Source organism: Lissotriton vulgaris, chromosome 5 (assembly GCF_964263255.1).
Source record: "Lissotriton vulgaris chromosome 5, aLisVul1.2, whole genome shotgun sequence".
NCBI classification, from domain to species: Eukaryota; Metazoa; Chordata; class Amphibia; order Caudata; family Salamandridae; genus Lissotriton; species Lissotriton vulgaris.
This window is the reverse complement of record NC_141693.1, coordinates 1,959,974,623-1,959,997,032: the sequence shown is the minus strand read 5'-3', so window position 1 is coordinate 1,959,997,032 and position 22,410 is coordinate 1,959,974,623. Positions and strand designations below refer to the sequence as shown.

At 44.7% G+C, this 22,410-nt stretch overlaps 1 protein-coding gene and 1 long non-coding RNA gene across 2 annotated transcripts in view; both read right to left on the bottom strand.

The window, feature by feature from the left end:
- The window catches only part of LOC147717874 (uncharacterized), an 81,686-nt gene extending 61,800 nt beyond the window's left edge, over positions 1–19,886 (bottom strand). Inside the window, exon 1 of the long non-coding RNA XR_015295825.1 lies at positions 19,786–19,886. This is a non-coding gene — a long non-coding RNA (uncharacterized LOC147717874). The remainder of the gene's footprint in view (positions 1–19,785) is intronic.
- Positions 19,887–20,339: 453 nt separating this feature from the next.
- Positions 20,340–22,073, bottom strand: LOC147717873 (uncharacterized). The gene has a single exon (XM_086919891.1). The coding sequence runs from the start codon at positions 22,071–22,073 to the stop codon at positions 20,340–20,342; it is 1,734 nt and encodes a 577-aa protein (XP_086776017.1).
- Between the last annotated feature and the right edge of the window lie 337 nt (positions 22,074–22,410).

Below are 22,410 nucleotides of genomic sequence, written 5' to 3'. Positions count from 1 at the left end.
GTTCAGAATCTCCTAGGAGACAGACAGGCTCAATCCACAACTTTGGACTTCAGCAGGTAAAGGCTTCACTAACTCGAAATCTAACACTACTGTTTGAATAAAGCTTTACTCCCCCTGCTGGCCAAAAAACAAAGTGCACGGGCCCCAGTAAATACAGTTTCAACAGCTCACAGAAGCACCCTCTGATGTAGAAGCAAGGATTTTTAAAGGCCACTGAAATGAACAAATCATAAGAAGTGAGCTCGATTAAAACCCACAAAGAAGTATATATTAAAGTATATACAAGAGGTCTAAAATGCTCAACCTAAAAAAGGAGACTTCACAAAGTCCCCAAAATCTTCCTCTGGGTGTGGGTCCCAAAACTCCTCTTGCTCTGGCAAGAAACCATGGTGTTACCTATGTAAGGAGAAAGGTCACAGAGCAAGTGATACCAATTGCTCTAAGGATAACACCAAAGAACCTACTACTACTGCCTCTAAGGCAAATAGATTCCCTAGCACCAGAACATTTAGTAGTAGTGCCTCCAGGGGATTAGTAGAGTCAACTTTGGGTTCTAAAGTGGGTTCTGGTCTAGTCGGAACTCCCACTCAGGCTGTCCTTGTCTGCGACAGTGGCATGGAACTTGCCATTTTACTTGTAATTCCCACTAAATTGGGCAAATACAGGCAACAGCCTCTGATTATTGGTCAGGAAGCTTTGGCATACAGGGACACATGGGCCACTGCCCCAATTATGTCAGAAACTTGTGTCTGATGACCAAATCATACTTGGTCAACTTTACCAAGAGACCAATGCAAACAATGTAAGGACTGATCGTTTCTTGGCAGTTGTTAATCTAAGCTGGGGAGGGGTAGCTGGCCCTAAAAGTGTGTGGTTCCCCAGACCTACCTGTGGATTGTCTGTTGGGCAATGATTTGGAAACTTCAGCCTGGTCTGAAGTGGAGATCAGGACACATGCACAGATGATGGAAATAGCTACCAGTGCATTGCTGGTACTAGGACTCAGGCCAAATATTTAGGCGCTGAGGGAACTCTGGATCCTAGAAAAATGTACCAACTAGTTCCTAAGAAAAGGAGCATGAAGGGTAAGGAATTATCCTCCTCCCAGACTCCCAGTAAGCATCAATCTTCATAGGGAGATGATCCTAGGCCCTGTGAAGGAACTGTCCTAGAGAAACTTGGGCCTGACACGACAGAGTTCTTGGGGGAAGGTTGCTCTTCAAGGGCAGACTTAAGCCTGGAGCAGAAATCCTGCTCCTCTCTTAAACAGCTTAGACAGCAAGCTGCTGCTGAAGAGACAGGGCATGTCAGTGAGTCCCATAGGATCTATTGGGAAGATGGTCTTCTTTTTTCTGAAAGTAGAAACCCCAAGCCTGATGCCAGCAGAAGGTTGGTTATACCTCATAAGTACAGGGGTTTTCTTCTGTCCCTAGCACAACATTCCCCTTGCAGGACATCTTGGGCTAAGGATGACTTGAGACAGACGTCCCTCATTTTCACAGGCTTCACATGTCTGAAGTCACCAAGAAGTTCTGTCGCTCCTGTCACTTGCCAAGCCAGTGGTAAGTTGGGTTGCTCTTCAAAGGCCCCCTGACTTCCACTTCCAGTGTTTTGGTTTCCCTTTGAGAGGGTTGGGATAGACATTGTTAGTCGCTTAGACTCTCCAATAGCATCTGGATACAGTTACATCCTAGTGGAGGTTGACCATGCCACTAAATATCCAGAAACTATTCCAATTGGGACCAGTACAGCTCCTGTAGTGGCCAGGGAGTCTTTTCCAGAGTGGGGTTCCCTAAGGTCTTGTCAGACAGAGGTACAAACATCTTGCCTAGCTACATCACTTGAAGGTGCTTTTGTATTTGATAATGAAGTAAAATGCACCTTTATGGAATAAAATATTTGCCTATGATCACACAATTTGAGACAATTGTGGTCGGCCATTTTGAGACATATAGTGGCCATGGTGTCATTACGCGATGACTAACTATATATCGGATGTGCTGAACCTGGGCATGTTGGGTATGAAACATGTTGGAATCATACCCCAACACTGTTACTGGTATTGGAGGTATGATTCCATGCACAAGAGGAGTGCTCCCGGTACCAGCCTTCCAGGGTCTGCCAGCAAGCTGGTGCTGCTATCGACCCCAGACAAGATTCTGGCCTCCTCCTGCTGCTGAGCTGAGCTCGAGCAGGGAAAGGCAGAAAAATAGGTTTCTTTTCATAGGAAAGTGTGACCACGTCCAAGACAGTACTTAGTGTATTGGGAGCACCCCCAGACCGTTTTGAAGAACACATTTAGTGCCCTCCTTACATACTCTAGTTGGAACTAGTTCAGGGAGCCCTGAGCTCCCACTCTGGTGCAAAACTGGAAAAAGGACATGGGAGTATCCTCCCCTCGGTCCAGCCTCTTCTCTGGGAGGGGCTCTTGAATCGTCTCAACCCTTTCCCTAGGCTACTAAAGGGCTTACATGTGGGTGGATCTTCAGATTCGTTGTGAACCAAGATTCACACCAGAATCCACCTCATATTCAACCATCTGGGCACTTTGGACTTCGCTGGACTTTGCCTTGAACAGAGTTTGCATCAAGGAAGACTCCTGCTGCTCCTGTTCTTCCAATCTTTTTTGTCACCTGTACCTGTGCTTCATCCATGTTCCTCTCCAGCCTATGGACATCAAAGACACCCAAAGAAATCTCCATTGGAGTGAAGGAGTCACTTCTCTGCATCTGCAGGCACCACCAACGAAGCTGACCGGTCTCAAGATCTTTGTCCCCACTGGATACTCTGCACAGTGGGCCTGCATCTTTGGTGAGCTGTTCAAGGTTCGCTTGCAACTCCTGTGCCTTAGGCCTGTGGGTCCTTTTGAGGGACTTCTTTTACTTCAGTGGGCTCCCCTGCTTGCTCGGGGCCTGCTCTGACTCTCCTGCAATTGATGAGTACCTTGGACCTTGCTGGTGCCAACATTGCACCTTCTTTGTTTACCACATCTGTTGCTGCTGCTAAGGCTTTTTGGTGCTTCCACCAGACACCGACCCCCTGGTTCTTGGCTTCTGACGTGGGACAGCTCGTGAACGGTACCTGGTCTTCCACAGCATTGCCTGGTCCTCACAGCTGTGGTGAGAAGGTCACCGTCACCTCTCCTGCATAGTCCATCATCGGTGGTCATTCGTCTTCCATGCCTATTAGTCACCTCCGAATGGCATGGACACTGTCCCTTCTGTTTGCAGGAACTCCTCTTCAAGAATCCACCCTTGCTTTCCACCAGACACTTTCACCTTCTTTGCCTGCGGCATCTTTTCTTAAGTCATCCATTGTGGTCTACAGAGGTTTCCAACATCACTACTCACCTATGCACCGGTATAGGTTTTCTGGTTCCTTGGGTATCCACATGTGGGGTGACTCTCCAACCTTCTGTCTTACACTGGGTTTCTTTGGGGTCAGCTGCAACTGGGACTTTCCCCTTGACTTGTATTGAGTATGCAGCTATGTTTCCACTCTGCACACAGCCTCCGTGGGGCTTCTGGGTACTTACCTCAGGTGGTTCCTTGTGTCCCCAGCTCTTCTGGGTCTTCTGGTCCAAGTTCCAACTTCAGTTGCAGTTCGTATTCGCCCTAGAGACCACTGTGTATTTGTGCTTACTTACCCGTTTCCATTTGAAGTAAAATGTGTACTGTGTTTATATCTGCAGGCAGGAGATATACCAATGTGTTAGTGAGTTTGTATAATAAATATACTTATTTGTATAACTACACTGCGTAGTTCTTTTCCGTTTAGTCTACACTATATTATTATTTCTGGTGAAAAAAGCTGCCCAACACTCCTCAACACTAAGCCTGAAGGCTGCTTTCCACAGCAACTAATTAGAGAGCTGTCTATGGTTGTCCAAGACCACTAAAATCACCATATGGGTTCCCCTGGATTCGTGCAGGGTGCTTCACTTAAAACAAGTATGTGCATATATACTAAGCTAGTCTCCTACACTGACATCCAAAGCAGACTTGATTGCTGTGCTGGGGAGCAACAAGCAAAGAATCTTTGTAGAGAAGCTTTCATAGGGCTCGTGACAGCAGAAAAACATAACAGATTTTCAGCCATAAATGATGGAATCAGGGGGTAGTGCGACGTAGAGTCACTGTGCATGGACTTCTGGTCTTACAACAGTAGTGGTCATTTGAAAGTGTCTCGTGAAAAGGGATGATTGCGCCAAATAGAGGATTTTTTGATTTACACAAATCTGAATTCTGCTAAATAGACAACCACATTGAATTTGCTTTTCAATTTCGTTGGTTTGAATTCCCAATAAAGGACCTAATGAGGGGCCCTAGTACTAGTATCAATGCAGGCATTGCCACAACAGCACCTACATCCACCTCTTTTTTAATGGAAGTAGAAAGAAAGAGAAGTAGAAAGAAAGATACAGGAAAGGGACCAAAGCAGAATACAACAAATGCCAAAATGTGGTAAAAAGACCAGGAGGGGGTACAACAGATCGCTCAGAAACAGGAAAAGAAGGCTACCTGACCAGGTCCAAGACACATAAGTGTGAGAAGTTGGCAGAAGTAGTTACATCCATTTGTTCTAGGGACGTGTGTACAATTAATGTTACTATGTATAGTGAGAAATTGAATGATATTGCGATTGTCAACCTATTACAGCATGTTCTTAGTGACGATGAAATAAAACTATTGTCCAAAGGTTTGAATTTCTGTCCGGTTTCTGGGCCAAATTTCGCTTAAATACATATTGATGTTTTTAAACTGATACGTAAAATCAAACTGAAATTTAAAGTGTATTACAACTCAGAATACATTTATAGTAACATGTAGCAACAGGACTCTTCAGGATATGCAAATTGTAGGAACGCTTCTAAAATTAACTTAAGAGGAACACAATGTCTCTACAAAGGCACAACTTTTACATGACCTAGATATACCCAGAGACTTGAGTTCAGACAGTGGCCCTTAAATCAAAGTCAACTTTCCAACCTGTGCTGAGAAGTGAAAATGCCCTTGAAATTAAAAATGGTTCCATTCTCTAAACGCTATTTAGGAAACTAACAGCGTGTAATGCTATATTACGTGCGGACAACTGCCCACCGAGATCACAAGTAGAGCCTATACCACTTGGGGAGTTAACATGTATTAGACGTAATTGCAGCGAAGATACTGTGTTTAAGAGGGAAATGGAAAATGCCATTGCCAGATTTAAATATGAAAATAAGGGGGTTTACCTAAGCCTCTAATATAAATTCAAACAATGAATGTTGATTTGAGGATAAACAAAACTTTATTAGTTTATCCTGACATTGATTTATGTCATTTTTCTTTTTACTGAATCATCAAATTCTTTTTGTATCTAGACAGAACAAAGATCGTCGTCAACCTCATGTGTTGCCATATATTTTAACACAGTAAGAAATTAATCATGAATATTTACAGTGACAAAACTCAATAGTGAACATGTGATTATACAAACAACAACAGTGTACTTGCAATTTTGCTAAAACATGGAACAATTAATCATTACTGAAAAATTAATTGATCACAAGTCTCAATCATCAGTACAAAACATAAGGTGTGAAGGAACTTATCAGATATCACCCCAATTCCTGATACAATGTCAATCTGTTCGTATTCAGATCAGGAAATAAATGCAAATTAATGAACAAATATCGCTGGCATTGAATGTCATTAAGGGAAGAAATGCCGACGCGTTTCGAGTCCCACTCTCTGATTCAGAGGACTCTCATCAGGGCGGTATTAGTCAGGCCCATGGGAACTATTTACAGAAAAAGAAAAAGAAGGGGGGATTTTTACAAAAGGGTCCTCAATCCATTAAATCTTAAGATAAGTTGCATCGACATGATGCGGCATACCTTGTTTTTTCGTGACCAAGGGTGCGCTTGCTTTAAAGTGTCGTCAGTGCCATGGGTGTCAACTGCAATAGAGTGAATTTTGAATCAGAGATAATTCCCAGATTGAGCGAACTGATGCTCGTGTGGGCAGGGGGGAAGTTCTTTACCTTAAATCCTCTTGCTCTTGCGGCGTATCTGCCGTCGTGCGGATGAATTAATTTTTCAGATCGGATCACGTCTCTGAAAGAATTCAGACACAGATTCAAATTTGTGTGTCCGCAAAACGACTGTTAACTAATTAGATGGTGAGTAACTTACTCGTGAAAAGACCGGGAGGCGCGGGAATTAATGCCGCTGCTACTTCGAAAGGTTTCGGTTATGTGAAAAATGGAAGGGCGGGAGAGAATCACTGAACTGGTCTCACATAAAGAAGCTGGGTAGAAACAACCCATTCTACTTCAGTTGCTTACCGTTGGATGGCACGGCTGACAGCGTTAGTCAGTATCACTCCAGCACGGATTCCGCGGAAGTGCCGGCAAGTTTAAGATTCGGTCATGTGATGTTTGTGTGACCAATCAAAACGTGTGGGGCCATAAAGTATATTGCAGTGTCTTATGGGATTTGTAGTTGAGCCAGGCTGTTAGTGTGGTGTATGTGGCTCTCACGCCCTATTAATTTCACTTAGACAGTTGAGGCCTTTATTGACACTATCGAATTTCATAATAAGATATGCCTCTTTTCGCAGTAACATAGTTTCCACGCTGGACTGATATTTAGGATCAATCCAGACCAATGTTGTCCATTTTAAATCATTTTCACTATGGTTGTTGTTCAAAAAATGTTCAACCATCGGTGCGGACAAAACTTTTTTCTTTATTCGCGAACGATGTTGTGTGATCCTTATAATGATGGATTGGCTTGTCTTTCCAATGTACACTCTATCGCACGGACACACCACTGCATAGACCACATTCTTGGTCTTACAATTTGTAAATGCATCATGTTTCCATTTAACCCCATCATGGGTAAAATCATTTCCTTCCAGTGTCGTTGAACAGGACACGCAATTGCCACATTTGTGGTGCCCACATATACGTTTTGGATTCCACTGTGCTATAAGATCACTTTTCTGCTTGGGAATATAACTGTCTGCTTTGATTAGCTGTTGACCTATGCTTGTATTTTTCCGCATGGCGAAAATTGGTTTTTGTAGGGCATATTCTAAAGTTTCCAATAAATGCCAATTTTTTAGAATGATGCGTTTAAATTGATTTGTGTGCTGGCCAAAGGTCATTATGCAAACCAATTTCTCTAGCTCACCTTTATCTTTGACCAGGGATGAATCTGGCCCTTTTTTTTATGTATTAGTAACTTTTTTGGGTAACCCCGTATCGCCATTTCACTGCAGAATGTTGTTGCGTGTGACTCAAAATCTGACACATTTGTACAATTACCTCTTATCCTCAACAGTTGCCCATAAGGCAAATTCTCTTTCAAGCATTGTGGATGTGAGCTTGTATAATGGAGAATGGTATTTCTGTCTGTTCCTTTTTTGTGTATGGTGGTTGTCAGCGTTGCTTCGCAAGTGCCTACTGTGACATCAAGGAAAGTCATTTTGTGTTTGCTGGATTCCAGCGTGAATTTGATGTCATTATGCCGGGAGTTTAACCATGCGTGGAACTGGTCGAGCTCAGTCTGGCTCCCCTGCCACAGGAGCCAGACGTCGTCGATATATCTTAGCCATTGATTTATGTGACCAGAGAATGGGTTGTTGTTATATATGAATCTTTCTTCATATTGTGCCATATAAAGCACTGACAACTCTGGCGCATAAGGGCAGCCCATGGCAGTCCCTTTGATTTGTACAAAGAAATCGTTTTCAAATTTGAAGTAATTACTTCGTAGAGTGATTTCCGCCAATGACACAATGAATGAAGTGGGCACCCTATGGGGTCTATCACGCTGATCAAGATATAATTCTATCACCTCTAGGGCCTCATCTTGAGGGATTTGAGTATAGAGTGAAGCGACATCGAGTGTCACCATCAATTGAGTTTGTTCATCAAATGTTTGCCCCTCTATTTTAGTGATAAAATCAGTTGTGTCCCTCAGGTATGATTTCACCTGTAGTATGAAAGGTTTTAAAAAGAAATCAATGTATTTAGAAACAGGCTCTAACGCGGAGTCGCAACCCGACACGATAGGTCTGCCTGGTGGTGCCCGTTCATTTTTGAGTATTTTTGGCAGGAAATAAAGAACTGGCGTTCTTGGCGATTTCTTATTTAGGTATTCAAACTTTTTGGACCTAGAAAGCCTTCATCCAGACCGGTCTTGGAAATTCTTGCAATTTTATCTTAATTGCGTACACAGGGTCCTCTTTTGAAGGCCTGTAACACTCTCGATTGTTCACATGTGATTGACCTTCAACAAGGTACATGGATCGGGGCCATAGCACTACTGCCCCGCCCTTGTCAGCCTGTTTTATTAAGATGGATGTGTCTGATTTAAGATCACGAATCGCTGCAGTTAGACCCTTGCTGATATTGTTTTTCACAAAACTTTTGGTCTTTTCAAGTTTGGTGAGAGATGATAAGACCGCTTGTTCGAAGGCAATAATTTGCCTCGGAATGATTTGTGTAGGAGTAAACCTCGATTTGACTCTGAGTCCAGTAATTTCCTGACTTGACGTCACTTCGGCACCCGCAAAGAAAGCCTTTAACCTTATTTTACGACAAAAATCTAGTGCCACCAATTTAAGTTTCGTAAAATCGGTTCTTTTATTAGGGACAAACTTGAGGCCCAGGATCAAAAGCATTTCTTCATCTTTCGTAAGTTGTTTGTTAGAAAGGTTAACCACATGCGCGCTGTGCTTATTCTGCTGGAATGCTGACTTTTTTAAAAACCCATTGTTCATGACGAGCTGGGCTCGTCATCAGTGTTTGAGGTGGCTACACCATGACGAGCCCAGCTCGTCATCAGCCTCGAAGGGGTTAACTATAGTAGACATCTCTAGTTCTTGTAGAACTTGTTGCGAGTTCGCATCTCCCATGGCTGCTTGAAACGGACTCTCGCTTGTCCGCCTCTGGCTAAAAAAGAAGATGCAGCTGGAGCACCTCGTCTTTTGGAATTATTTTGAGTCGGATAAAGTTGTACCGGAGAATGCGAGGAACCTATTCCTTGATCTACCTTGAAATGATGCTAGTGCCCCCCGTGACTCCCCTGTGGTGTAAAAGTCTTCTTTGAGAAAAGGATACACTTGATCTAATTTAAATGATTTGGAGTCTCTGTCAAATTGGGCTGATTTAACATTAAGAGTGTTATCTTTAAAAAGCGCGATCTCTTTTTCTATCTTGTCGAGGAGCACCTTTGCTTCAGTGGTAGTCTGAGTATCAGTAATGGTTTTGATGAGTTCTTCTATTTCTCTCTCTTCTTGGCTACAGATGTGTTGTGCTGTCTCTATGGTATTGCCACAAGGAACAGAGAGCCCTACTGCCTCGTAAACGCCTCGTTTGGGGAAAAGAACACCGTGTCCCTGCACATCCTGCCCGCCTCCCGCCGCTCGCTGACACCGCTGAGCCGCCGAGTGGAGCGCGGGACAGGAGACTACAAGCCCCATCAGCCCAAGCGGGCTGCAACGCTCCAAGCCGCGCCAGGAGGCGCTTAAAGCCAACGTCAGCCCTGACAATAGTGGTATTGCCACAAGGAACAGAGAGCCCTACTGCCTCGTAGACGCCTCGTTTGGGGAAAAGAACACCGTGTCCCTGCACATCCTGGCCGCCTCCCGCCGCTCGCTGACACCGCTGAGCCGCCGAGAGGAGCGCGGGACAGGAGACTACAAGCCCCATCAGCCCAAGCGGGCTGCAACGCTCCAAGCCGCGCCAGGAGGCGCTTAAAGCCAACGTCAGCCCCGCCTCGCGGGACGCCGGGCCAAGGGCGGGCCCGTTTCAGCCCGTTCCAGACTGAACCAGGCTGGGCTTGGCCCCCTCCCCCTGGTTTGAAATTGCCTGACGACCATCTCTTCAGTTAAAGGTACTCTTCAGTTTTGTGTTCCGGTTTATAGATCGCTGCCCCTGTGCCTGCATACCCACATCATGTCGGTAACAAGGGGATCCAGGAGTAAGACTGCACTGAGAACTGCGCAGTTTATAGGTCCCATCGACAAATTTATTTCAACTACTACCGAGGCTATCAACCTAAATATTTCCCTTTTAGAGCGCAGGGTATCCCAGGACCTCGCGTTTGCCAAGAGATCCTCCTTGGGTCTCATAGCTACGGCTTTAACCCCAGTCACAGCAGCTACGTCCATTCCCAGCCTTTCTCAACATGGAAACATAACACAAGTTCATTCCATTCCCAATGCTGTAGATCTATCGGCCACAAACCTGTCATTGGAACTGGACTCCACTGAGAACCTTGAGATCACCCCGGACTTAGAGCGGATTGTAGTTGAAGACCAGACTCAAGGTATCCGTTCCATGGGGGCGAGAGAAGGTGCTATACCTAAGCAGTCAATACCCTTAAATAAAGGGAATAAGGCTAATCAACATCCTAAAAACAAGAAAAAGAAAGGGTCTACTACAGCTTCAGCCACGAACATTCCCACTTGTACTAACTCTGTATCATCTGTTTCGCCTAATCCACATTGTACTTCTAAGGGTAATGTTCAGGGGGGTGCATCCTGTCTGTCTGACTTTGATAATACCCAGTTGTTTGAAAGACTCAGGGACTTACTTAAACATCAACTCCAGCCTCTGGAACGAGGTATCATGGCCATTGAGAAACAGCTTGCCATACTTATTGATAAATCTCCCAACCATCCTAGGGCAGGAACAGCTAAACCCCGGGGGGTTTCATCTGTGGTGTCTTGTCCGGGGGTTCCCTTAGTCAACACTAACACAGACAAACCATCTGTCAATACAGTCACGTTCAATACAAAATCTAAAATAAAGGATCCTTCAATTTTAACATTGTCTGTTTCTAACACCTGTGTAAATTGTTCCAAATCTAAGCCGAAAGACAAATTAGTACCCCAGACACCGTCATCCAGTCAGCAAATTCTTGCTGCCCAGACCCCACAAGTTACCTCCACTGATGCCAACCATACCCTGACCAACGAGCCTTTACAGCAATCTACCAGCAAAAATAAGGCCCCCAAAGCTAATTCCCATGTAGATAAAAAGAGGCCTAGACCTAAACGCCCATTTCAACTGGCTCCTGAGGTATCTCCATTTACGGTAATTTTAACAGGAGTACCGGAACTTCCAGAAGGAACTGATGAACCCCACTGGTCCCTCCGGAATAAAATTCTGCAGTGGCTCAGCGTTCATAGGCCTTTGAAGCCCCCAACCACCTGTAGAATATCTTCGGTACGTAGGGTATCCTGGGTGGGGAAGATCCCCAAGAGTATTCAAGGGGATTGTGTCATCGTTACATGCGAGGATGCCTCTACTGCGAACCACATTTGTTCATGGCCTGATCTAGAGAAGAAAGGGGGAATCGATACTCACCGACTCTCCTTTTTCTACCCCCCTACTTTTAATTACCATTACCCAATTCCACCGCCAAAGTGGGCTATGAACCAAGAACACCAATGGGACTATGGCGACCCATGGCAAATTCAACAGTTTAGAGGTAGGGACTGGGTACCTCGTCCTTGGTATCCCAATAATAACCGTTTTGCAGACGGCGGGTGGCAGGGTATCCAAACCACTAACAGATTTGACTGCCTGGAGATGGTTGATTGACTTTATGTCCCATTACCACCGACTCCAACTGTCAACAGGCGGTTGGCATCTGGTGTGGTTGAGCGATCTGAACCTGCTAGCCCTAATTCTGCCCTTACAGTGGCCCCTGTGTCTTCTAGTGGTCATATGGTTTTACAGAGGGCTCTAGCACCCGAATGTTTTTTGACCCAATCCCCTCCTTTTTGTCACCACCCTCATAACATCCAATCCCCCACCTGTAGGTCAGTAACCGGACCCTCAAAGATACCAGTTCAGGCAACCAAGCCCGCTGACCTTATTTTGATATCTTGGAATATCGCTGGTATCGCAGGGAAATTAAATACCTCTTTTTGGTCTAGATTCATAGGAGAAGGGTTCGATATAGTCCTCCTCCAGGAGACCTGGAGTCAGGAGGACATCAATGTAGAAGGTTATTCTTCTTATTGCCTTAATGCCACCAAATCCAATTCAGGCAGGGCAAAGGGGGGCCTCCTGATTCTCCTCTCCAATAGATTGGAAACACACAAAGTTAGAAGTAGCTCAAATGTGGGAGCTCACAGCCAGGTACTAAGGATTGCATGTGCTAAGGGAAAGGATCTGGTCCTCGTTAACTTTTATAATAACATTTTTGATGCCTCCAGAGGGAATATCCTGTACCCCCTGGAAAAAGAAATCGCTAAGGCCATGGGCATTTCAAACAAGCAGCCAGACATCTTATGGGCTGGGGACTTTAACCTGCAGCCATGTCAGCTATCCAAGGGCAACCCCTGTGGCTTTGGGGTGGAGCCGGATAATCTCAACGGGAGTGTGGGAAGGAGTGAGGATTCTCCTCATTTCCCACATTGCCATTATGGCTCCACTTTAAACAAACTGCTATTCAAATTAGATTTATCCTTGTTAAATTGTAACAAAAATAAGCAGAATGCCATTTGCCCCACCTTTACAGGGAGGGAAGCTGGGACTTTCATCGATCACATCCTGTTTTCAAGTAATGGGGACTATTTAGGCTTGTACGTGAGGGAAGAAAGTCTTAGCGATCACAACAGTATTTGCGTTACCCTTCCTTTAAGGGGCGCTACACAAAAAACTGGGGAAACCTGTACCACTGATATAGTGTCCTGCCGACCCAATGGTCCGAGGATCAAATGGACGGGGGTTAATTCCGCGGCCAAACAAAGGGAGGTGATAGTCAGCTGTAAAATTGAGATTAGTTACTGCCTTAAAGATGTTTTTAACCACGATCTTCTGATATCACAATTTATTAATATCAACACCATCATCGAGGGTATTTTCACCAAGAAACCATCAGTTAATAAAACGGTAAAACTGGGATGGTTCGATAAGCCCTGTACTGTAGCCTTACGGGAATTGAAACATGTTTTAGGGCTTAAACCCCGAGATGGCAATAGCATCAAAGTAGCAAGGGTTAACTACAAACTGGCTATCTCTAACAGCAAAAAGGTTTTACAGAGAGAAGCCTGGGACAAATTGAATGAAGCAGTTGAGGCAAAAAATAGTAAACTCTACTGGGAAATAGTCAACAGCCCATTTCTAAATACAGAAGGTGTCCCAGAAATCACTTCTTATGTTGCCTGCGAGGACTGGGTCTCTCATTTCACTAATATTTTTAACCCAGAAAGGGTATCACTAACCCTACCTCATGCTGTTTTGCCAATATGGACACCTATACCTTTAGAGATTACGCTGCAAGAGGGACTAGAAGGCCTTGCTAATAGCAAGGGGGGGAAGGCCCCGGGACCCGACGGGGTGCCCATAGACCTATTAAAAACAGAACCTAATCTGTGGGCCCCCATTTTGGTTAGGACCTTCAACTGTGCAGCGGAAGGCAACTTTCCTCCCTCTTGGGGTCAATCAGTTATTGTCCCCTTATTTAAAAAAGGCAGCAAATCTGAGGCCTCCAATTATCGGCCAATTTCTTTACTGGATGCCTCAGTAAAGGTTATGAGTAGAATTCTGCTCAAAAGACTAGAAACTTGGGCAGAAGATATGAACATTTTAACCAAAGTGCAATACGGCTTCAGGAAGGGGATGGGTACCTTGGAGCAATGCGTGAATTCGGATCTTTTAATTAATAAATATACAGTGGCCAAAAAGGGCAACTTATTTTTATGTTTTGCTGATCTGAGCAGCGCATTTCATTTAGTTGACCACGGCATTCTTTGGCAGGTATTATTGGAGTTAGGAGCACCGAAAGAAATAGTACATTTTCTGGCTAGGCTTTACCAGAAACTTTCCTGCAAAGTCCGATATGGCACCCTAGGCGAATGTACACCATTCTTTAAGGTATCTAGGGGCATCCGCCAAGGATGCGTACTAGCTCCTCTTTTATTTTCTCTCTTTATTAACTGTGTTGATCGCACCCTGGCTACTATATCGGCTGACGCTCCGCAGATTGGAGGCAATTCTGTCTCAATCTTACTTTATGCGGATGACGCGGTACTTTTATCCCGCACTCAGATAGGCTTACAGCGTCTTATTGATGGTTTTATGTTGTTTATACAAAACAGGAGACTCCGTGTAAACAAATCTAAGACCTACGTTATGTTGTGCGGTGAGTCAGCCAATAAACTGAAGTCCAATTTTTATCTAGACAGTGATAAAATGTTACAAGTTAAAACATTTTGTTACCTAGGAATCACCTATGCTAATGATGGGTCCTGGAAATCAGAGCTTGACAATGCCAGGTTGAAAATGACTCGCTCCACCAGCAGCGTTTTCCGATTTGCTTCCAAGCTTGGTTGAAGAAGCATTCGAGACATGATTAATATCTATAATATTCGCTGTGTTCCCTCGGCATTGTATGGGGCAGGGGTGTGGGGCCACATAGATGGCACCTCTCTCCAAAAAGAGGAGAACAAGTTCCTAAGAAGAGTGCTATGTGTCCCCCACTCCGCTTCCATTCAACTAATTCACGACGAGGTTGGGGTCGAGTTTATCTCGGACTTAGCAGCCGTTCGTCCACTCTTATTGTGGCGTTCTATTTGGGCTAAGCCAGAAACTCGATTTACTCAAGAAATTATCCTTGATTGTATAGGCCTGGACTTTTCCTTACGTATTTTTTGGCTGAAATACATCCGTTTTTGGTTTAAAACTTTGTTTGATATCGATGTTCTTCTCGACCCCGAACTTGCGGTAGAAATACCCAAAAAAGAGATCAAACAAACTTTTCTAATGTACAAAAAGAAAGGGCGCGATGAGGCATATGGTAAGCTAGCTACTGTGAAGTTCTATAGAGAACTTAACTTACCATCGGGGTTCCAAGCCTATCTCCTATATGTCTGCCGCCCATCTCATCAATATGTTTTAACCAGCGTCAGGTTGGGTATTGTACACCATCTAGTTGCGTTCCCAGTACAGAAACAGAAATCTGAAACCCCCTGCCCTTGTGACAACGTTTCACGCCAGAGTTGCTGCCATTTCTTACTTTTTTGCAAATGTTATCACTTTTTAAGATTAAGGTTTTTAAAACCTATATTTATTAAATATAATATACGGTCTTTTAAGAATGCCCTTGTGTTACTATCAGCTTTAGAAATGTGGACATCTGCTTTTTTGTTGCCACTTTCATTTTGAAATGTACAGCTGCCAGGAAAAGTATTGTATTGCTATGATTTCCATATTCCTGTCTGTACCTTCATAAAATGTACAGCTGCCAGGGCGAACATCTTTTTGCAGTGATAACTTATCCTCAATCCTGTCTGTACATGTTTCTTTCTTTTGATCTTTTATATCTTCATGGTACAGCTGCCAGGAAATGTTTAGTGTTGTTATATTCCTATACTTTCCTGTCTGTACTTACATCTTAAACTAAAAATGTACATATCCCATGACTTAGGCAGGGGCTTGTTACTCAACGTACAGCTGCCAGGATAAGCATTTTGTGACAAATATATTTATTCCTGTCTGTACGATTTTAACTTCCGTACCTTTTGGTCACCTTTATGTTTTCAATTGTGATCCAATGTTTAAACGCATGTCAGTATGTGTCCTATTCCCTTATGAAATATCTTGGATTCCCCTGTATAAATTTCGTATTTTATAACAATCTTTTAATGCAATGAATTGATCTCATGTTTTGCTTGTATGATTTGTTTACAAATCGAATAAAAGCTTTTGAAATTGAATTGACTCTGAGTCCAGTAATTTCCTGACTTGACGTCACTTCGGCACCCGCAAAGAAAGCCTTTAACCTTATTTTACGACAAAAATCTAGTGCCACCAATTTAAGTTTCGTAAAATCGGTTCTTTTATTAGGGACAAACTTGAGGCCCAGGCTCAAAAGCATTTCTTCATCTTTCGTAAGTTGTTTGTTAGAAAGGTTAACTATAGTAGACATCTCTAGTTCTTGTAGAACTTGTTGCGAGTTCGCATCTCCCATGGCTGCTTGAAACGGACTCTCGCTTGTCCGCCTCTGGCTAAAAAAGAAGATGCAGCTGGAGCACCTCGTCTTTTGGAATTATTTTGATTCGGATGAAGTTGTACCAGAGAATGCGAGGAACCTATTCCTTGATCTACCTTGAAATGATGCTAGTGCCCCCCGTGACTCCCCTGTGGTGTAAAAGTCTTCTTTGAGAAAAGGATACACTTGATCTAATTTAAATGATTTGGAGTCTCTGTCAAATTGGGCTGATTTAACATTAAGAGTGTTATCTTTAAAAAGCGCGATCTCTTTTTCTATCTTGTCGAGGAGCACCTTTGCTTCAGTGGTAGTCTGAGTATCAGTAATGGTTTTGATGAGTTCCTCTATTTCTCTCTCTTCTTGGCTACAGATGTGTTGTGCTGTCTCTATGGTGTGCACCATTAAATCTCTGCTGCACTTGGTATTAATTTGACTGAAACCCTTCTTATATTCTGCGTCTTCAACAAAGATGACCGGAATATTTTTGACTTGAAGGCCCCAAGGGATAGTCCCTGCTTTTAAATGTTTAAATAGAAAGTGGCCGTGCAGTTCAGTTCGGATGTTTTTTTTGGAGACGAGTTAATTTGTCTGCCTCATTTTGCTGTTTGGCTGAGGTGCTGAGGGTAATTGAAGAAAATGGAGAGGACTCAATGAGATTCTGAATATGGATTTCCGTGAAGGACAGCCATACTATGCAGGAGAGAGGTCTCCTGCGTGAGAATTAATCTTTGTGATTTAAAGCCAGGGGCCACAGCCAGAAAACACTTGTCAAGGCCAAAAAAAAAGCTTTGGGCCTTAATCGACTAAAAATACTGACAAACAAATTAAAGAACAAGAAGGGGACAACGTTTAAGGATAAGATCTCCCTAATAACACCCTACAATTCAGCCAGCCATGTGCTCTATAAAATTCTAAAGAAGCACTGACATATCTTGCATGTGGACCCGATTGTAAGCCAAATTATACCAGTAAGACCAAGTGTTCTGTTTAAACGGGGTCAAACTCTACGCAATACTTTATGCCCAAATTTCTATAATCCCAAAATGCCCAAGAGGGACACACATTGAATGGGGTCACCACCAGTTGGTTTCTATAAGTGCGGGCATTGTAATATATGTCAATATGCCCTAGATAAAACTAAAAGCTTTAAATACAATACCCACATGGAATACAAGATTAGATCGTTCATGAACTGCAATACTAAGTTAATCGTGTACTGTATTATCTGTCCCTGCAAGAAGATGCATGTTGGTAGCACTATCAGATCAGCCAAAGAGAGATTGCAAGAACATATACGAGCATTCAGGAATGTGAATACCACTTATCTCTTGGCCGTACACGTCAATTCTACACATGGCACAGCAGAGCTGATTCAGGTTAGATTTCACGGATTAGAAACCGCAATTGACAACCCCAGAGGGGGTGATAGGGTACATAGCCTACACAAACGAGAGCTGATTTGGATTAACATGTTGAGAGCTGTGGGTCTTGGCCTTAATATGTGACAGGGAGCTGTCAGTATTTTTGAAAGATCGAAATATTGGGAAGGGGCATTAGTGTTTGCCTTTTCTCCACCAGAACCTCAGAACAGAATTCATATCCACCTGTTCAACACATACATGAAAGCCTTGCAAACTCATGTTGTATTGTGTATAAGATTCAATGCACATTTATCACTAACTGTTCCAATGCTTTGTGGATATGATCAAAATGCTGATATGGGTAGACTTGTATACTGTTGTAAGTTATATCCCCTGTAATGTATCCATACTGCTAAAAATGTATTTGCAATGTGAACTCTGGGCAGTCAAGGGACATAGAGAATAAGGTGGACTGTTACATCATGCCTTGCTCTCTCTGGTATACATATCAGTGCTCATTTACATATTCTTTACTCAACCTCTCCGATCAACTCATATGGCTGGGTCCATTTCTTCTGTGCTTACTGTAACGAGTATAATGATGTGAAGTATAGGATAAATGAATACGCACTACAACGATTAAATGTGTATTGATATGACCATTTCATAGAGGGGCAGGTGGCCATTCCATTCTTGACTTCCTAACTGGGGGCGCCGCTTCTGACCCGGCTGTGATGACTATTGCCAATCTTTAGTGTATTGGATAGTATTGGTTATATTAAATATAAAAGTCCACAACTGATGAGGCATGTTACGGGAATAATGGCAATAGTCGTTTTCTTTGACGTACCGGTCCCTGCAACTTGGACTACTACGGGGGTTGTGAGAGCCGGTGTTTTGGAATTGTATAGATAGAATATATTGACCGGGTGGGAGATAACCTGACGAGCTCTTTGCTTTTTACTTCACATAGGTCTAGTACAGCTGTAACTAGCGATGCTGTACCATTAATTGCATGACTATTGCTTCTGAGTGTCGACTTATTTCAACGTGTGAATTGACTTTCTACTATTTATAAGTTAGGATTGCCACATGCTTAGCATATAAGCATTACGATCGCCCTCATTTTTCCAATTTGACACTGAGGTGTACCTTATCAATAGGTTACTCCTCACTATATTTACAAGAGTGTATAGTTTCCGACTTGTCCCCACATTTTACAGATATATCTTTTGATTTTAGATTACGTATTTTTTGTGCATATTTTTGAAAATTGGATACACCGAAACATATTACTTAACAATCGCTGTCTTTTTAGGATTAGGCATTGGTGAAAAGTGTTCCGAAGGTATTCAATATTTACATTAGAAGGTTATATGCAAGTAACACCCCATATATATGGGTGCTATTTACGATGTAAGGATTGGAAGCACATTTGAAATATGTCCTTTTGCGACAACCTTTAAACACTGCATTTGTTTTAAATTCGGTTTTTAATTAATTGGATTATGGGCACTCTGCCACTCATACATGGAGTAGCAGTCAAATTTAATTCTTACCCGCCCAAATCCTGTCGTTGAATTACCAAAGGTCTTCAAGACAATTGACCTTATAATAAGTTATCAATCTTTTGTACTAATAGTGTCTTATTCTGTATTGACAGTTGTAACTGCAAACATAACCAGAAGACTGGATTATCGCCATTGCTGTCGTTTATCCCGAACAATTTAGGGATTCAAACAATTTACTTATCATCTTTACCCTTTTGCTATTAAGGTATACGTTCATTGAACAAAGGTATGCACTGTAGGGTACAACGTAACTCACTTTATGACATGAAGATGTTGTTGGCAAAGGGAGAGAAAAGGTAGCCCTTTAACCTGAATATATTTCAATTAGAACTATTGGCAACTGTCACGGACTAGACTGAACTCTTATTTTTCACATAATTTACATTTCTCTACTGAGTTGAATTTGTACCTCCCTGCCCCCTAATATTAGCCTTGAAAATAGTATGTAACTACGTTTTTTGGGTATTTGATAAGTAAAGAAATCCAATATGTACATTCATTTTCATGCAATCAGAAAACGTATTCTATTTGTGCTTTGCAAGATAGATTTTGTTGATACATCGATTTAAACGCATGTGTCCGCTATTAACATTGTTTGCTGTAAAAAAAAATATGCTGCATTATTCTGTTAGCTTATTTACATTCAATTTAAACTCTATCCTGGATATGATACATGAACGTTTTTGTTCCTGAATACTGATATTTTTAATCCCAGAAAGACCCAATGAAAAACACGTTTGCTTTTCCGCATTACTGCAGCAGAAGCAAATACTGCTCACACCCTCTGCCCACACTTGACTTCTTCATGCCACACACGAGTACATCCAATTCTGCCGCTGATGTCTATACTTACCACTTCTGTACTCCTCGGAATTTCTTAGGAAGAGACATCATCCATCCTGGTCCACTGAGCAGTGAGGAAGGTGTGTTGAATGAGACGGAGGTGGGGTCTTATAGCTGGCAGTAGAGCGCGGGGTCCACAGTGTGGACTCCAAGGGATGGTGTAGTATTCCGGCCAGCACTAAAGGCCATCTTCTCACCTTCTAGAACACGATGACTCGCAGGGAAGGGGGCAAAGGCAGAGCCCAGCTGCAATGCAAGATGGTGGACATTTTCAAAACGCACTAAATTGGGAATCCCTGGCCAAGAGCCGCGCAGGAAGGACGAACTGGTATTTTCGCAGAGAAGACACCAAGCTGGCAATGTCTACGAGCGTGCTTCTAATGAGGCATTTCTCTCCCAAATGTAAGAGGGGCAGAAATAGAATACTTGGGAACGCATTGCACATTGATGAATGTAGGCGCTGATGTGGATGTGTTACCTAACAAGGTTAATAGAAAGCCCTAAAGAGAAAATAGGGTAATCCCCACAAAGTAAGTCTCAAGGCAGTTGCCTGCCTCGGAGACATTACAAAGCGCAGGCACCACAGGTATTGCGTGGACGGGCATTCCCTGAGCACCCGTTCAGAGCTGAGAGTTTGCAGGAAGATGCTGAGGAGCCACAGGCCGAGCTTATGGACGAATTGGAACCTGAAGAGGAGCAAGGACTGCTGCCAGAGGAAGAACAGGAAGGGCCCAAGCTCTTGCTTCTTGACGAGCAGGATTTTGGGGGGCTAATATCCCTACACATAGCAGTGCTAGCGCAGCTAGACCTGCATGCGGCAGGGGGGGGACGAGGGCAGGCATTTCCGTTGGAACAAGCAGAGGAGGTGTTGCTGGTGCAGGAGCTTTTTGAACACGCAGATGAACTACTTTTGGGACAGCACGAAGAGGAAGCATCACTGGAGCACTTCTTTGCGGGGGCATCATCTTCACAGTCGCTTGTTGGGCAGACGACGGCTGTCTTCTTGGGACAACAGATTGGAGTGAGTTGACAGGAGGGCTTGCGGGCGGAAGCACAAGGGCAGCTGGAGGACGCCGGTTTATCACAGGAGGAGCGTCTCGGGCTGTCATTAAGTTTGCAATGTTTTGGGCAGTCGTCTGTGCTAGTGGGACAGGCTTTGGGGCAGGAAGATCCGCTATCACAAGAGCTGCGTTTTGCGCACGGGTCACTTTTGGGACAAGCGGAATCACAAGAGCTGCTTTTGGCGCACGGGTCACTTTTGGGACAAGGGGGATCACAGGAGGCTCGTTTGGAAGGACACGGGCAGGGCTTGGGGCACGGAGGAGTGGGCTTGCAAGACTCAGGCTCCGGGCATTTATTTTCACAGTCGCAGCGGCTGTGAGCCGAAGCAAGCGGGCAGCAGGGCTTCGGAGGGCACGCGTTGTCGGAGCTACAGGAAGTCTTCTTGGGTTCACAGGCTTTGGGGCATTTAAGGGCGGCGTTACTGGGGCAGGTCATCCTGGGGCAGGCCTCAGCGGTATCACAGGACGTGCGCTTGGCGGCACAGGCACATTTAGATGGGAGGCATTCCTTGGAGACATCGCTGGGACACACGTCCACTTTTTTAAAGTCGTCTTGGCAGCCGACGTTAGGGGTGGCAGCGCACGTCCGGCTAGGAGAGCTAGACGGCGCACAAGCTCGTCCAGAGGACATTCCGCAGGAAGATTTGGGGGCGCAGTCGGCTTTGGACGAGCAGCTGCTGCTTGAAGACGCTAGCATGGTACCGGAGCAGCTGGAGGAGCCACAGCTCGAGCAGGACGTGTTGGTTTTGGGGGGACAGGCGGTTTTGGCGCAGGAGCCGTTGGAGCCGGGGCAGCCTCTATTGGAAATAGCGGTACAGGCACGGCTGGCGGCAGCAGCCCGGGAGCAGGAGTTGCTGGTGAGGCTGGCACGGGGGCAGGCCGCGTTGGAGGAGCCGTTACCCGAACAGTTTTTGCTGGCAGGGGCTGCGCACGTGCGGCTGGCAGAGGCAAGGCGGGCGCAGGTGTTGCTGGTGGATCCGGCCGCGCAAGTACTGGAGCCGTCGGTACGGGGGCAGGTGAAGCTGCGAGCACAGGCCGCGGGGCAGGACGTGCCTGACGAGACGCTTGGCAGGGCGTTCGAGGAGGTGTTGGCGGCACGGAGGTCGATGGCGCATTCACTGCTGGGGGAGTTCAGACTGGGCGAGTCGTGGCGGGGGAAAGAAGCGCTGCGGCGGACGGGGCTCCTGGATGGTCTCTTGGACTCGCACGTGTTGGACGCGCATCCACTGCCGGACATTTTCGGTGAAGCGAAGACGGTGTGGAAGGTTGGCACAGGTGCGAGGGGAGCACGCGAGTTCGGAGGCACTGCGTCTGCGCGGGAGGCAGGGAGAGGGTGGGAAAAGGCGCGAGGTGGGGCGCGCGGCCTTGGTCAGGAGGGGGAGGAGGCGGGAGTGAAGGTAGCCTGCAGGCTTGGCTATTATCCGCGTCCGATGACGCGCGTGGGCAGGCGATGTCATTCACTGTGAGGAAAGCATGACGCGCCAGGCAGCGGGCGATACCAACTGCTGCTTCTTACGCAAAGTACAGGCTGTAGTGACCAGCTTTCGCATTCAGTCAGTCGTAACTGGTGTTGA